Source organism: Heterodontus francisci, chromosome 15 (assembly GCF_036365525.1).
Source record: "Heterodontus francisci isolate sHetFra1 chromosome 15, sHetFra1.hap1, whole genome shotgun sequence".
Classification (NCBI taxonomy): domain Eukaryota; kingdom Metazoa; phylum Chordata; class Chondrichthyes; order Heterodontiformes; family Heterodontidae; genus Heterodontus; species Heterodontus francisci.
The window spans coordinates 5,922,017-5,938,753 of NC_090385.1; the positions used below are offsets into that span (position 1 = coordinate 5,922,017).

Here is a 16,737-nt window from a genome sequence, read left to right on the forward strand (position 1 = left end):
GTCTCAGATTGCCTTCTGCTGCTTCATTCCAGTGACTATCATTCATGTGTGAACTTTGACAGTGAATGTCAGGAGAATGTCAGGGCGGCACAGTGGTTAACAGTCCACTCCCTGATTCCACCTACCTATCTGCATAGGCAGACAAGATGGGCTGAATGGCCTCCCTCTGTGCCGTATCATTCTATGATTCTACAGAATATGTCATTAACACGAGTGTGTGCTGATGATCACCCATGTGCCATATGCCGTCTACGAACCCTGCTAATCTGACCTGTGAAGCCTAAGTTGTCCATTTGCCATGGCATTTCAAAGGGAGGCGCAGTGGTTAGCACCGCAGCCTCACAGCTCCAGGGACCCGGGTTCGATTCTGGGTACTGCCTGTGCGGAGTTTGCAAGTTCTCCCTGTGACCGCGTGGGTTTTCGCCGGGTGCTCCGGTTTCCTCCCACCGCCAAAGACTTGCAGGTGATGGGTAAATTGGCCATTATAAATTGCCCATTGTGTAGGTAGGTGGTAGGGAATATGGGATTACTGTAGGGTTAGTATAAATGGGTGGTTCTTGGTCGGCACAGACTCAGTGGGCCGAAGGGCCTGTTTCAGTGCTGTATCTCCAAATAAATAAAATAAACATTCAGCTTAAAACGTGACCATGAAACCGGCTCATTATTGTTAAAAACCTAACTGGTTCACTAGTGTCCCTTTCGGAAAGGAAGCCTGCCGTCCTTACCTCGTCTGTGCCAATTATGTGACTCCAGTTGCACAGGAATGTGACTCTTGGATGTCCTCCAAAGTGTCCTCGAAGGTTAAACAGTTGTAGTGCCACCTTCTCAGCGAAACTACAGATGGGCAATAAATGCCAGCCTTGCCAGTGGTGCCCATGTTCCAAGAATGAATTCAAAGAACTGCATCTTTACAAAGTGCGCAGAAATCTGGACTTTTTAAAATAATTTAGGATGGAATCAGACACTCAATTCACTGCAGTGAGACTGTTTCTGCCTCAATGCAACGCAGAAGTTGGAGTGCAATCCTCTGGACTACAGAGTAGAATCTCAAAATTTGCTGACGACACCAAACTTGGAGGTGTGGCAAACAGTGATGATAATATGAACCACCTGCAACAGGACATAAATAGGCTAGGAGAATGGGCAGACAGGTGGCAGATGGAATTTAATACTGACAAGTGTGAGGTAATGCATTTTGGCAGAAGGAATATGGCGAGGCTATATATGCCTAATGGCACAGTTCTAAAGAGTGTACAGGAACAGAGGGATCTGGGGTGCAGGTGCTTCGCTCTTTGAAGTTGGCAGGACATATTGAGAGAGTGGTTGGTAAAGCATGGGGGTTGTTGGGCTTCATAAACAGAGGCATTGAATAAATAAATGTCAATCCTTCTTTTTGTCACTGGTTTCTCTCCTTCCTCAGCTCTCAGCAACATCCTGCAGTCCTTACAGGCCATCACTTTGTCATAGAGTTATACAGCACAGAAACAGGCCCTTTGGCTCACCGTGTCCATTTTCTAGCATTTGGCCCGTAGCCTTGTATGCTGTGGCGTTTCAAGTGCTCATCTAAATACTTCTTAAATGTTGTGAGGGTTCCTGCCTCTACCACCCCCTCAGGCAGTGTGTTCCAGATTCCAACCATCCTCTGGGTGAAACCTTTTTTCCTCAAATCCCCTCTAACTCTCTTGCCCCTTACCTTAAATCTATGTCCCCTGGTTATTGGCTCCTCCGTTTCTTCCTATCTACCCTATCTTTGCCCCTCATAATTTTGTATACCTCAATCAGGTCCCCCCTCAGCCTATTCTGCTGTAAGGAAAACAACCATAGCCTATCCAGTCTCTCTTCATAGTTGAAATGCTCCAGCCCAGGCAAAATCCTGGTGAATCTCCTCTGCACCCTTTCCAGTGCAATCACATCCTTCCAATAGTGTGGTGACCAGAACTGTACACAGTACTCCAGCTGTGACCTAACTAGCTTTTAATACAGCTCCATCATAACCTCCCTGCTCTTATATTCTATGCCTCGGTTAAAAAAGGCAAGTTTCCCTTATGCCTTCCTAACCACCTATCTACCTGTGCTGCTCCCTTCAGTGATCTTTGGACAAGCACACCAAGGTCCATCTGACCCTCTGTACTTCCTATGGTCCTACCATCCATTGCATATTCCCTTGCCTTGTTAGTCCTCCCAAAATGCATCACCTCACATTTCTCAGGATTAAATTCCATTTGCCACTGCTCTGCCCATCTTACCAGCCCATCTATATCATCCTGTAATCTAAAGCTTTCCTCCTCACTATTTACAACACCACCAATTTTCGTGTCATCTGCGAACTTACTGATCATCCCTCCTGTATTCATGTCTAAATCATTAATGTACACTACAAACAGCAAGGGTCCCAGCACCAATCCCTGCGGTACACCACTGGTCACAGGCTTCCAATCGCAAAAACAATCCTCGACCATTACCCTCTGTCTCCTGCCACTAAGCCAGTTTTGGATCCAGTTTGCCAAATTGCCCTGGATCCCATGGGCTCTTACCTTCTTGACCAATCTCCCATGCGGGCCATTGTCAAAAGTCTTGCTGAAGTCCATGTGGACTACATCAACTGCTTTACCCTCATCTACACATCTAGTCACCTCCTTGAAAAATTCAATCAAATTTGTCAGACATGATCTCCCCCTGACAGAGCCATGCTGACTCTCCTTGATTAATCCCTGCCTCTCCAAGTGGAAATTAATTCTTTCCCTCAGAAATGTTTCCAATAGTTCCCCTACCACTGATGTTAGACTCACTGGCCTGTAATTACCTGGCTTATCCCTGCTACCCTTCTTGAATAATGGCACCACATTTGCTGTCCTCCAGTCCTCTGACACTTCCGTGGCCAGAGAGGATTTGAAACTTTGTGTCAGAGCCCCTGCTATCACCTCCCTTGCCTCACATAGCAGCCTGGGATACATCTCATCAGTGCCTGGGGATTTATCCACTTTTAAGCCCACTAAAACCACTAATATCTCCTCCCTTTCAATGTTAATTTGTTCAAGTATATCACAGTGCCCCTCCCTGATCTCTACACCTACAACGTCCTTCTCCGTAGTGAACACAGATGAAAAGTAATCATTTAAAACCTCACCTACGTCCTCCGGCTCCACAAACAGATTGCCTCTTTGGTCCTTAATGGACCCTACTCTTCCCCTGGTTATCCTCTTGCCCTTAATATCCTTCTAAAATGCCTTGGGTTTTTCCTTTATCTTGCCCACCAGTGTTTTTTCATATCCCCTTTTCACTCTCCTAATTACCTTTTTAAGTACCTCCCTACACTTTCTGTACTCCTCTAGGGCCTCCGCTGTTTTCAACCCTCTGAATCTGCCATCAGCCTCCTTTTTTTTCCTTATCCAATCTTCTGTATCCCATGACATCCAGTGTTCCCTGGACTTATTGGTCCTACCCTTCACCTTTACGGTAACATGTTGGCTCTGAGTTCTCACTATTTCCTTTTTGAATGACTTCCACTTTCCTGCTCCCAGTCCACTTTGGCCAGATCCTGTTTTATCATCTTGAAATCGGCCTTCCCCCGATTCAGTACTTTTATTTCCGCTCCATCTTTGTCCTTTTCCATAACTACCTTAAATCTTACAGAATTATGGTCATTATCCGCGAAATGCTCCCTCACTGACACTTCTACCACTTGTCCGGCTTCATTCCCTAAGATTAAGTCCAGTACTGCCGCTTCTCTTGTAGGACTTTCTACATACTGGCTCAAAAAGCTCTCCTAGATGCATTTGAAGAATTCCACCTCCTTTACGCCTTTTGCACTAAGACTATCCCAGTTAATATTGGGGAGGTTGAAATCCCCTACTATTTTTACCCGATTATTTTTACACCTCTCTGAAACTTGCCTACATATCTGCTCCTCTATCTCTCCCTGACTGTTAGGAGGCCTGTAGTACACTCCCAACAAAGTGATTGCCCCCTTTTTGTTTTTAAGTTCTACCCATATGGCCTCATTTGAGAAACCTTCTATGATCTCATCCCTCCTTACTGCAGTAATTGACTCCTTGATCAATAGTGTAATGCCACCTCCTCTTTTACACCTCCGTCACGCCTGAAGATACTCTACCCTGGAATATTAAGCCGCCGGTCCTGCCCTTCCCTCAACCATATCTCTGTGATAGCAATAATATCATATTCCCATGTGTTAATCTACACCCTCAATTCATCTGCCTTACTTGTAAGACTCATTGCGTTCAAATAGAAGCGATCCAGCCGTAAATTATTCGCTTGGATCTTAACAGGTCTATATTTGCTATGCCTTCCAAACTGACTTAGCTTCTCTTCTATATTTGGCTGTGGATCACCCCCTACTGTACCTCCACTCTGTATCCCCTCCCCCTGCCAAATTAGTTTAAACCCCACCCCCACCTGCACTGGCAAACCTCCCTGCAAGGAAGTTGGTCCCACTCCGGTTCAGGTGCAACTCGTCCAACTTGTACAGGTCCCATCTTTGCCAGAGACAGATCCAGTGAACCAGGAAACTAAAGCCCTCCCTCCTGCACCATCTCTTCAGCCAAGCATTCATCTGCTGTATCCTCCTATTCCTATACTCACTGGCACGTGGCACCAGGAGTAATCCAGAGATTACAACCTTTGAGATCCTGCTCTTTAATCTGCTACCTAGCTCCCTAACTTGTTGCAGGACCTCATCTCTCTTTCTACCTATGTCGTTGGTACCAATTTGAACCATGACCTCTGACTGTTCACCCTCCCGCTTCAGAATGTCCTGCAGCCGCTCTGTGACATCCTTGACCCGAGCACCAGGGAGGCGACATACTATCCTGGAGTCACATTTGCAGCCACAAAAACGCCTATCTGTACCCTTTGCGATAGAATCCCCTATCACTTTTGCTCTCCCATTCCTTTTACTCCCCTCCTGTGAAGCTGAACCACCAGTGGTGCAGCTGAGCCACCCATGGTGCCACAGACCTGGCTCTTGTTGCATTCCTCTGAGAAGCTGTCTTCCCCAACAGGATTCAAAATGGGAAATGTGTTAGAGAGGGAGATGGCCCCAGGGGACTCCTGCACTACTTGCTTAGCTCTTCTACTCTGCCAGGCGGTCACCCATTCCTTTCTGCCTGAGCAGTCTTTACCTGCGGTGTGACCACCTCCCTGTATGTGCTATCCACGATGATCTCAGCCTTGCAGATGCCCCACAGTGTCCCCAGCCACTGCTTCAGGTCTGAAACATGGATTTCGAGTGTCTGCAGCTGGAGACACTTCCTGCACACATGTTCGCCCTGGACACTGGAAGAGTCCCTGACTTCCCACATTGCACAGGAGGAGCTCTCCACATTGCCAAGTTGCCGTGCCATGACCTACCCTTAATTTACTCAAAAATTAGAGATTGTTTACACTAGGGACCTTGATTCCCTGAAAAACACTACTCACTATATTAAAAAAAAACTATAGACCTTACCTTTCTCTTCAGTTACTAACCCAGCTATTTACTGATATTCCCTAACAGCAGTTACTCACCAACCAATCACCTTGCAGCTTTCCTGTGATGTCACTTCGAATTTTTGTTTTTCAAGCTCAGTCAGTGCACGCCAACTATAATTATTTCTGTTCCTTCAGTGGATGGAGTGTTGACTGCAGACTGTTGGCTGCCGGAAAAGATTTTCACCTGGCCCGGCCTGAGACATACTCTGTTGGATTGTTTGCACGGCCTGGTAGAAGAGGACTGGATAAATACTGGAAAAGAAACCATTTGCTGGGCTACAGGAAAAGAGCAGGAGAGTGAGACTAATTGGATAGATCTTTCAAAGAGCTGGCACAGGCATGAATGGCCAAATGTCCTCCTCCTGTGCTGTATGATTCTGTGACACTCTTAACGGTGGTCACAACTGTTAACCTAGAAAGCAAAATGTAAACACTTGCATTTATGTAGTGCCTTTCATAACCATTGAAAGTCCCAAAATGCTTTACAGCCAATGTAGTGCTTTTTGAACAGTAGTCACTGTTGTAATTTAGGAAAAGGGACAAAGTGATATTTATTATCATTTAAACAATGTTTATCCCTCAATGAACATCACTTAAAAAAAAAAAATTATCTCGTCATTATCACATTGCTGTTGCTGGGAGCTGGCTGTGTGCAAATTGTCTGCCATGTTTCCTGCATTAACAACAGTTACTACACTCCAAAAAGTACTTTATTGGCTGTAAAGCACTTTGGGGCATCCTGATATTGTGAAAGTTGCTATATAAATGCAAGTCCTTTTTTATCTTTTACTGGAACGAGCTCAATTAGTTTCTGGTTAACAGCAATTCCATTTCACAAAATCATCCCACCTCCATTTAAAATTAACAAGCCATCTCCAGATAGCAAATCCCATTAGGTAATGGTACAAGGACTAGGGGACACAGATGTAAGGTTTTGAGCAAGAGTTATGGGGGGATGTGAGGGGGAATTTTTTTTTTGCAGTGAATGGTAATGGTAATAGAACTTTCTGCCTATGCAGGGGGTGAAAGATTATTGCAAAAGGAAATTGGATGTGCAGTGAAGGAAACAAACTTGAAGGACTACAGGCATAGAGCAGGTGAATGGTACCGACTGGATTGCCCTACAGAGAGCCAGCATGGACTCGCTGGGCCAAATCACCTCTTTCTGTGCCATAATGAGTCTGTGTCTCTACTCTTTCCCCCTCCCAACACCCCACATACATAGCCAAAGGAATTTATTTCAAAGGTTTTTTAAATTCATTTATGGGACGTGAGCATCACTGGCAAGGCCAGCATCGTTTGCCCATCCCTAATTGCCGTTGAAAAGGAGCCGCCGCAGTGCTGTAAGGGAGGGAGTTCCAGGATTATGACCCAGCGATAGTGAAGGAACAGCTATATAGTTCCAAATCAGGATGGTGTGTGACTTGGAGGAGAACTTTTAGATGGTGGTGTTCCCATGCATTTACTGCATTGCAGGGAATGAGTTGCTCAACGCAGGATTCCTAGCCTCTGACCTGCTGTTCTAGCCACAATCTTTATATGGCTGGCCAGTGGTAACCCCAAGGATGTCTATTGGGGTGGGGGGGGGGAGCGGGTGGTGATTCAGCGATGGTAATGCTGTTCAATGTCAAAGAGAGATGGTAAGATTCTCTCTTGTTGGAGATGGTTATTGCCTGGTGTGAATATTACTTGTCACTTAACAGCCCAAGCTTGAATGTTGTCCTGGTCTTGCTGCATGAGGGCACAGACTGCTTCATTATCTGAGGAGTCACAAAGGGTACTGAACACTGTGCAATCATCAGTAAACTTTCCCACTTCTGACCTTATGATTGAAGGAGGGTTATTGATGAAGCAGCTGAAGATGGTTGGACCTAGGACACTACCCTGAGGATCTCCTGCAGCAATGTCCTGGGGCTGTGTTGATTGGTCTCCAACAACCACCTTCCTTTGTGCTCGGTTTGACTCCAACCAGTGAAAAGTTTTCTGCCCAACACCCATTGACTTCAGTTTTGCTAGGGTTGCTTGATGCCACACTCTGTAAAATGCTGTTGTGATGTTAAGGTCACTCACTCTCACTTGCAGCTAACACGGTTTTACTTTCAATTCATGATATTTTGGCCTGCTCACATAACCTTTTTTGGTTAGAAGCAAGATTGAGCTGTGCTTCCGTCATTGTTGAGGTTAGATAAATATTCTGGTATGTGCTCAGTTTATGCTTTAGATAGGAAGCAGATTCTGTAGATGCAAAAACTTAGCAGAAGTGTCTCATGTTCATTCATTGGCGCTCATCTCTCTCAGTCAGTAGGTGGTGAGTCAAAGCCCCACCTAAGACTGAAATACATAATCTATACTGATATTTCAGTGTCAGAGATTCTACCCTTCATGTGCGATGTTAAACACCATCAATCCTTTCCAAAAATGACTACTTGTTCATAAAACCTTTTGGAGTGTTTCTGAGAGATGTGCTATATAAATGTTTGTTTTTTACTTCTCTTGGAAGCTCATGGGTTGGGTTGCATTCTGGAGGAATTAGATTCGATATGGTCTGCAGGAAGCTATATTGTTTTTATAATCCCTTACAATAATAATTTGTAAGATGTCACCTCCAAAATAGTCAGTTGCCACTGCTCTTGAGTGTCTGTAAAAATCCATTTGGGATTTGTACTCGATTTAACTCCAGTCTCTGTCTCCGCACTGATATTATATCCAGTGCATTTGACTTCAGTTTACTTCAGTTGCAGTTCATTAGCAAGCTCTGGTTCTATTTGTTACAATACATAGTTAATCATTATGTATTCAGGGAGCAGGATGATGTATGATGGAAGAGTGAAGCAGCATTCCTACTGCAAAATAATAGAACAACTCTGAATAAATTTTTAAAGATTCTGTTATTTTCAAAGTCTTGAAGATTACAGCTTTACATGGAATAGGTTTTTGCTTGTCACCTTTATAACTTGGAAGTCTTGTGGAAACTCTTCAAAACACAGTCGAAGTTTGGAGCTCTCTTCTGCAACTAGCACTTGATGCTAGGTGAATTTTTAGTTTTAAATCTGAGATTCAGAGATATTTGTTAACCAAAGGGATATGGGGCAAAGGCAGGTATAGAGTTCGGTTGAAGATCAGCCATGCTGCGATTGAATCGCAGAACAGACTTGAGGATTTAAATGGCCTTCTCCTATTCCAATGTACCTCTGCTTTCTGTAACACCCTTTTGTTATAAAACGGCATACCTCCGACTCAAGGTGAACAACATCACAGAGGATAAGCTGTCATTGATAGAGTCTAATTCTGATAATTCTAAGTTATCTCGTGTGCTAAAATAGTGAATCATGTTATATAAATAACATATGAAAGGGGCGAACTATATGCTACATAAATTAATGATCAGATTATTTGCATAAAACAAGCCCGATTCAAATTGGTGGTATATTTTGTGTGTTGTAAAGGATATTAATTTCCCATTAATTTCCCCACAACATTTCTGCTTGGTATGTGTTGCTACTAGAAATGAGAATACTCACATCTGGATTCCCAGATGTTGAGAGGACAACATGAATGAACTGTCTGATTTACTGACTGCTTCTTGTTTGCTGTTCAGATAACAACAGATGGAAAACCAAAGATTGTTGACTTCATTGATGTCTCAGGAAGCGGGGATGTGAACACTTCCATTGTGCTGGAGGCTAAGGATGGCATTCTAGTTGGCCTCTCAGGAAGAACTCTGAAGGTATCACAAGGCCCACCTCTATACTGTAAATTAAAAACCAAATTGTTTAATACTTGATCTTGTTTCAGCACTGGAAATGCACTTGACAAAGCATGAATAGAATACTGAAAGTATTTTACATTGTATGGTATAGAAGAACATAGAGTGTACAGCACAGAAACAGGCCATTGACACAACTGGTACATGCTGGTTTTTATGCTCCACACGAGCCTCCTCCCACCCCTCTTCATCAATCCCCCATCATATCCTTCTATTCCTTTCTCACTTGTGTTTCTCTAGCTTCCCCATAAATGTATCTATGCTATTTGCCTCAACCACTCCATGTGTGAGCACTTTCGCGTTCTAACTATTCTCTGGGTGAAGAAGCTTCTCTTGAATTCCTTGATGGATTTATTAGCGACTCTTATATTTATGGCCTCTAGTTCTGGTTTCCCCCCCACCCACCGCAAGTGGAAACACCTCTGCGCCTGCCCTATCAAACACCTTCATCATTTTAAAGACCTCTATTAGGTCACTCCTCAGCCTTCTCTCCTATTCTGTTTTTGGAAATAATTTTCTTTTTAAAAAAAAAAGTCACTGAATGGGTTAAAATGATTAATCATAAGAGCTGATGATTTAACTGTAGCTCATTGCAATGGGATAATATGTTTACATATAGTTGTGACTTATGTATGAGGTTTTTCAAAGCAGTCATCACTCATCCCCTTGACTTAGAATCAAATAGTAACAACCATTTACCACTTGGATTGTATGGTGAGTGTAGCTGAGATTGCTAAAGTTTTCTGTTGTGTTGTCAGTTTAACCTATGTGCAAGCTAATCGACTGCCTTTGATCCCAGTGGTTTTAGCAACATTCTGTAGGAAACGTGGATTAGGATTTAGGTTTCTGTCTCAAATTATGTATGTCATGTTCAATTTTGCTATTGTGATACTCTGCATAATCCAGCCCACATTTTAAAAAAAGTGACACACATCCTATCCAAAGAACAAAGAAAATTACAGCACAGGAACAGGCCCTTTGGCCCTCCAAGCCTGCGCCGATCCAGATCCTCTATCTAAACATGACATCCTTGCTGTTTATAGATAGTTTTCACAAATAGAATTTTCTGATGTCAGCATTTGATGGCTTGTAGTTTTGGACTCAAAAGCCCTGTTCTGAAAGTTGCCGTGGCAATGTTTAACAAAAATGAAACGAATACTTTACTTTTTTTGGAATGCTTCATTAATGCTGCCGATGGATTTTGCTCGTTTCATATTTTACAAATCTGATGCATGCAACATCTGCAATCCCTGCCTCGATAACAGGAAAAAGACTGACATTCAGTATTCAGCAAGGAAGAGTTGGATAAAACACGCAATATTAAGCAGAATTGCTGGTATCTTCCCAGTCTGTGCATGGTGTAACTGGGAAGATGGAGGGAGTGGAGTCCCATCCTCGAATTCAGTCAAATGAAGTAGGGAGATGTTGTACTATTTACTCAGTGTACAGCCTGCTGAGGGCACAAGCTCAGAGAATGCTGTATGCTATATACTCTCTGTACTGTGTACTGTTTGTATTTTGACATAGGTACCAGCAGATTGGATTAACCCTTCTGAGAGGTATCACATTGGTATAAAAAATGCCTTTGAACTCTACCCCACACCCCTCAAGGAGAGAATTCAGGTAAGGCCCTGATCAGTGGAGAAGACCAGATTCTGAAATTGCATGTGTGTCTGTGTGTGTGTATATATAAGAGGACACTACCACATAGAGTTAGTGAGTGCTTACATACAAGACCAGAAATGTCGATACCTGGGGACGTACTGATGTCATGTTTCAGTGCAGAAATAGTTCGCTTAAGCCTGGAAAGGAACTAAGTGAGAAGGAGACCATTCGGAATGTACTTCTCCCCTGTTTTTGATTTGGAACAACAATAACAACAACTTGCATTTATATAGCGCCTTTAACGTAGTAAAATGTCCCGGGGTGCTTCACAGGAGCGATTATCAAACGTAATTTGACACTGAGCCACATGAAGAGTTGTTAGGACACCTGACCAAAAGTGAGTACAGGGGTGATGATTGAATGGGATGAGTTAGGATACAGGCAACAGAGTTTTGGATGTGCTGAAGTTTATGGAGGGCACAAGGTCGGTGGCAGGCCAGGAGAGCATTGGAATAGTTGAGTCTGGAGGTGACAAAAGCATAAATGAGGGTTTCAGCAGCAGGTGAGCTAAGGCAGAGGCAGTGATGGACAATATTATGAAGGTGGAAGTAGACAATCTTTATGCTGGAGAGGGTCTGGGTCGGAAGCTCATGTCGGGGTCAAATAGAGCGCAAGCATTTTGGTTTAGCCTCAATCAGACAGTGACAGTGGAGACGGACGGCTTTGAGGTCTCAGGAACAGAGTTTGAGGTGTGACTGAAGCCAGTCACTTCCCAGCAATTAATTAGCAGAAATTTCCCAACTGCATCTTCCTGTCCCTCTCCCTCACTTTGTGTCAGGTTACTCAGTGCCCTCTCACTCAAAAGATGCTGCTTTCTGTGTAGGTCCACAACAGATTACTTCATTAAGGCAGTTAATTTGCACATTCTAGCCTTATTCATTTGGCCAATGCAATATTTGGTATTACAAGCATTCCTATTAAATGCTGACAATTTATTAAAAAATGTGATAAAGCATTATTTCGGATAGACGCTTTCTTTTCAATGAACAAACGATATATTTTAGATCCATAGAACTGTAGAAGTTTATAGTATAGAAGGAGGCCATTCACCTATTCTGCTGGTCTTCATTTTCCTCATCACTCTTTTTTTCTCAATCTGCTCCAATGTGTGTTTGTACAACTTTAAACAGCAAGAGAGACGGGAGAAGCAATGGGACCCTTCACATCGTATCGCTGTGGCAGAAGCTCATCGAAGGCTGAATGACTTCAACAAAAACAGCACAAACCTATCTCAGGTACCCAGTCATAGTGTGTAGGGAAAGGGTGTGGAACCACATTAGTGTGAGCTCAATTGGGGCTGGTCATTGGAATTTTATGTTAAATGAGTGATGTATGATTCAGCTCATTCACCATTCGCTCTCAGTGTTTGGAGTCACGCTGGGAATATGCAGGAAGTAAAATAAGTCGTGCAATATTTTTAAGGTCCCTTCGATTCACCACACTTTAGCCCCGCCTTTATGGTTGCCAACTGTGTAACAGCCCCGACAACCAATTTTATCTGCAGCACCTGTGGAAGAGTCTGTCACTCTAGAATTGGCCTTTATAGCCACTCCAGGCGCTGCTTCACAAACCACTGACCACCTCCAGGCGCTGACCCATTGTCTCTCGAGACAAGGAGGCCAAAGAAAGATTTTTAAGATAATTGGCTAAACAAAACAGGGAAGATGAGGAACAAAATTTTTTTATGCAGTGAGTTGTCATGATCTGAATGTGCTGCCTGAAAAGGCAGTGGAAGTAGATTCGATAGTAATTTTCAAAAGGGCATTGGCTAAATACTTGAAGGGGGAAAATTTGCAGGGTTATGGGGAAAGAGCGGAGGATTGGGACTAATTTCAAAGAGGCGTGATAGACCGAATGGTGAATGAGCTGGATCTCTCATCACTCATTTCAAAATAAAATTCCAGTTCCTACTGTTCTGTAAGATTCCATAACTCTAGGTGCAGAGAGGATTTTTCCAAGTTTGGTTGAGGTGGTGGAGTGCTCTGTCTCATTGTAGTCTGGCAATTTGAGTGTTGAATAGCATGATCAGGTGCAAATAAAGAAAAGTCTTTTAGTTCCCTATCATCCCCTCCTCGGGTTGAGTCACTTGGCATTGCAGAGAGATGGCCAGGAATGATAGGGCAGCAGTGTGTAATTAAATGGCTTTTACTCCCCATTGTTGCCTGGACCCTATAAAGGATCCTGCCTCCATATAAAATATTTACCAGAGCTATTGTGTATTGGAGCGATAACATAGGTTGGAATCAGTTACTGCTATTTATATGTACAAACTGCAGATATGCTGCATACCAAATCAAGGGTGTTTATATGCCAGAGATTTAAAAAGTTGAGGGCTGTTTCTTTCACTGTGTTGCTCCCTGCAGAGACTCTGTGTACTTTTAAGCTTCATCATTTACAAAAGCGCACTAGCAGGGCTGTCACCCTGTGAAATTAGCAGCATTTAAACAGCATTGCTTTAGCTCACAGTCAGCCTCTTTTACATGACGAGTTTCAAGGGTCACTGCGCATGCTCAGACATCTATGACTCTATGACCCGGCCCGAGTCCTTTCATTTTTTTCCCGACTTGACCCGACCATCAGTTAACCTCGCTTCCGTTTTTCCCTTTGTCGCTGATCTGCACCAGCTTAAAAAGACTGTAACTAAACAACCATTCAAGTCCAAAAAGTACATTAACGTTGAAGTCACGTACCGAAGGTGGTGATAGAGTATGTCCAACCCAACCCAACCCAAGCCCGAATGCCGGACCCCGAAGAGAGACCCGACCTGACCCGAACCCGACACGCCATCGGGTCCCGTCGGGTAGCCATGCTCTAATGTGAAGGGGCTGTCTGAACTTTGGCTGAAGCTAAAGCAGGCATTAAATTTGGCTAACATCTCCAACAAGAGAGAATCAAACCATCCCCCTTGACATTCGACAGTATTACCATCGCTGAATCCCCCACTATCAACTTCCTATGGGTAACAATTGACCAGAAATTTAGCTGGACTGGCGATATAAATACTGTGGAAACAAGAGCAGATCAGAGGCTAGGAATTGTGCAGCGAACAACTCGCCTCCCTACTCCCCAAAGCCTGTCCATCTACAAAGCATAAGTCGGGAGTGTGATGGAATGCTCTCCACTTGCCTGGATGAGTGAAGCTCCAACAACACTCAGGAAGCTCGACACTATCCAGGACAAAGAAGTCCGTTTGATTGGCACCCCATCCACCATCTTAAACATTCACTCCCTCCACCACTGGCACAAAATTGCAGCAGTATGTACCATCTTACTGATACACTGCAGCAACTCTCTAAGCCTCCTTCGCCAGTAGGCTCCAAACCTGCAACCTCGACCACCTAGAAGGACAAGTACAGCAGATGCATGGGAACGCCACCATTTGCAAGTTCCCCTCCAAGTCACACACCATCCTGACTTGGAACTATATCACCGTTCCTTCACTGTCACTGAGTCAAAAACCTGGAAGTCCCTCCCTAACAACACTGTGGGTGTACCTACACCATATGGACTGCAGCAGTTCAAGAAGGGACCACCACCTTCTCAAGGGCAATTAGGGATGGGCAACAAATGCTGGCCTAGACAGTGACCCCCATCCCACGAAAGAAAAAAAAGTGCCATGCACACGCGCATGCATTTTGTTACTGGTGCCCAGCCTACTAATTCTGACCACTGTTGGACGTGAGCTATCAGTGAGATTGGCCAAGCCTTATTCATGTTGTCAGTTCCAGCCCTTGTACAAGTGTTAATACAATCTGCTTATGGAACCTCGTGTAGGGTATATATTTATTTCTGGAATCGGTGCATTCCTGTTACACAAACAGTTTAATGCCTGATCTTTACTAAAATTGACATGAGCTCAGGACCAATTTACAAGTATAACTGCAGAATTAATTTGTACTTCACACATCCGTTAGGAAGGCTCAATGTGATATTTCAGCAATGAGAAATAATTGCAAACTTGGTCAATTGGGGAAAAGATTGAGACAAGGATTTTCAGAATATCCGACCTGTTTTGAGGTTGAACCTGATCACAGAATCGTTCCAGTGCAGAATCATAGAAAGTTTAAAACACATAAAGAGGCCACTTGGTCCATCGTGTCTGTGCCAGCCGAAAAAAGATCCCCCTGTTCTAATCCCACCTTCCAGCATTTGGTCTGTAGCCCTGCAGCTTACGGCACTTGAGGTGCGTATCCAGATTCTTTTTGAATGAGTTGAGGGTCTCTGCCTCAACTACCCTTTCAGGCAGTGCGTTCCAGACCATCACCATCCTCATCCTCTGGGTGAAAAAGTTTTTCCTCATCTCCCCTCTAGTTTTTCCTCATCTCCCCTCTAGTTTTTCTACTAATCACTTTCAGTCTGTGCCCCCTCGTCATTGAACTTTCTGTTAAGGTGAATAGACCCTTCACCTCCACTCTATCCAGGCTCCTCAAAATTTTGTACATCTCAATCAGATCTCCCCTCATCCTTCTTTGTTCCAAGGGGAGCAACCCCAGCCTATCCAATCTTTCCTCATAGCTGCATTTTTCCAGTCCTGGTAACATCCTCGTAAATCTCCTCTGCACCCTCTCTAGTGCAATTACATCCTTTCTGTAATGAGGTGACCAGAACTGCACACAGTACTCAAGTTGTGGCCAAACCAATGAGTTATACAGTTCCAGCATAACCTCCTAGCTCTTACATTCTATACCTTGGCTAATAAAGGAAAGGATTCCATATGCCTTCTTAACCACCTTATCGACCTGTCCTGCTACCTTCAGGGATCTGTGGACATTCACTCCAAGGTCCCTCACTTCCTCTGCACTTCTCAGTATTTTCCCATTAATCGTGTATTCCTTTGCCTTGTTTGACCTCCCCAGATGCATCACCTCACATTCTGTGGGTTGAATTCCATTTGCCACTTTTCTGCCCATCTGACCAGACCATCAATATCTTCCTGCAGTCTACAGCTATCCTCCTCGTTATCTGCCACAAGGCCAATCTTTGTGTTGTCGGCAAACCTCTTGATCATGCCCCCTACATTTACGTCCAAATCGTTAATATACACCACAAAAAGCAGGGAATCCAGTACTGAGCCCTGCAGAATGCCACTGGAAACAGCCCTCCAGTCGCTAAGACAGCCGTCAACAATTACACTTCGTGTCCTGCCACTGAGCCAATTTTGTATCCACCTTGCTGCATTTCCATGGATCCATGGGATTTTATTTTTTTAACCACTCTGCCATGTGGGACCTTGTCAAAAGCCTTGCTAAAATCCATGTCGAGCACATCAACTGCACTACCCTCCTCTATCTTCCTTGTTACTTCTTCAAAAAATTCAACCAAGCTGGTCAAACAAGATCTTCCCTTAACAAATCCATACTGATTATCCTTGATGAACCTGTGCCTTTCTAAGTGACAATTTATCCTGTCTCTCAGAATAGATTCCAATAATTTGTCCACTGCTGAGCTAAGACTGACTGGCCTGTAATTATTTGGTCTATCCTTTGCTCCCTTTTTAAATAGAGGTACAACGTTAGCAATTCTCCAATCCTCCGGCACCACACCTGTATCCAGTGAGGACTGGAAAATGATGGTCTGACCCTCTGCTATTTCCTCTCTTGCTGCTTTTAACAGCCGAGGATAAATTTCATCTGGCCCTGGTGATTTATCAACTTTCAAGGATGCTAATCCCATTAATACTTCCTCTCCCTATGTTTATCACATCCAACCCTTCACACTCTTCCTCCTTAACTACAATATCTGCATCGCCCCCCTCTTTTGTGAAGACGGATGCAAAGTATTCATTAAGAACCGTGCCAATATTTTCCGTTCCTACA

General features: G+C 43.9%; 1 protein-coding gene across 1 annotated transcript in view; it reads left to right on the forward strand.

The window, feature by feature from the left end:
- Positions 1–16,737, forward strand: part of LOC137377474 (tripeptidyl-peptidase 2-like) — a 147,861-nt gene that overhangs the window by 15,279 nt on the left and 115,845 nt on the right. Inside the window, exons 2-4 of the mRNA XM_068047097.1 lie at positions 9,089–9,217; positions 10,784–10,879; positions 12,052–12,156. Of these exons, the coding sequence (XP_067903198.1) occupies positions 9,089–9,217; positions 10,784–10,879; positions 12,052–12,156 (330 nt within the window). The remainder of the gene's footprint in view (positions 1–9,088; positions 9,218–10,783; positions 10,880–12,051; positions 12,157–16,737) is intronic.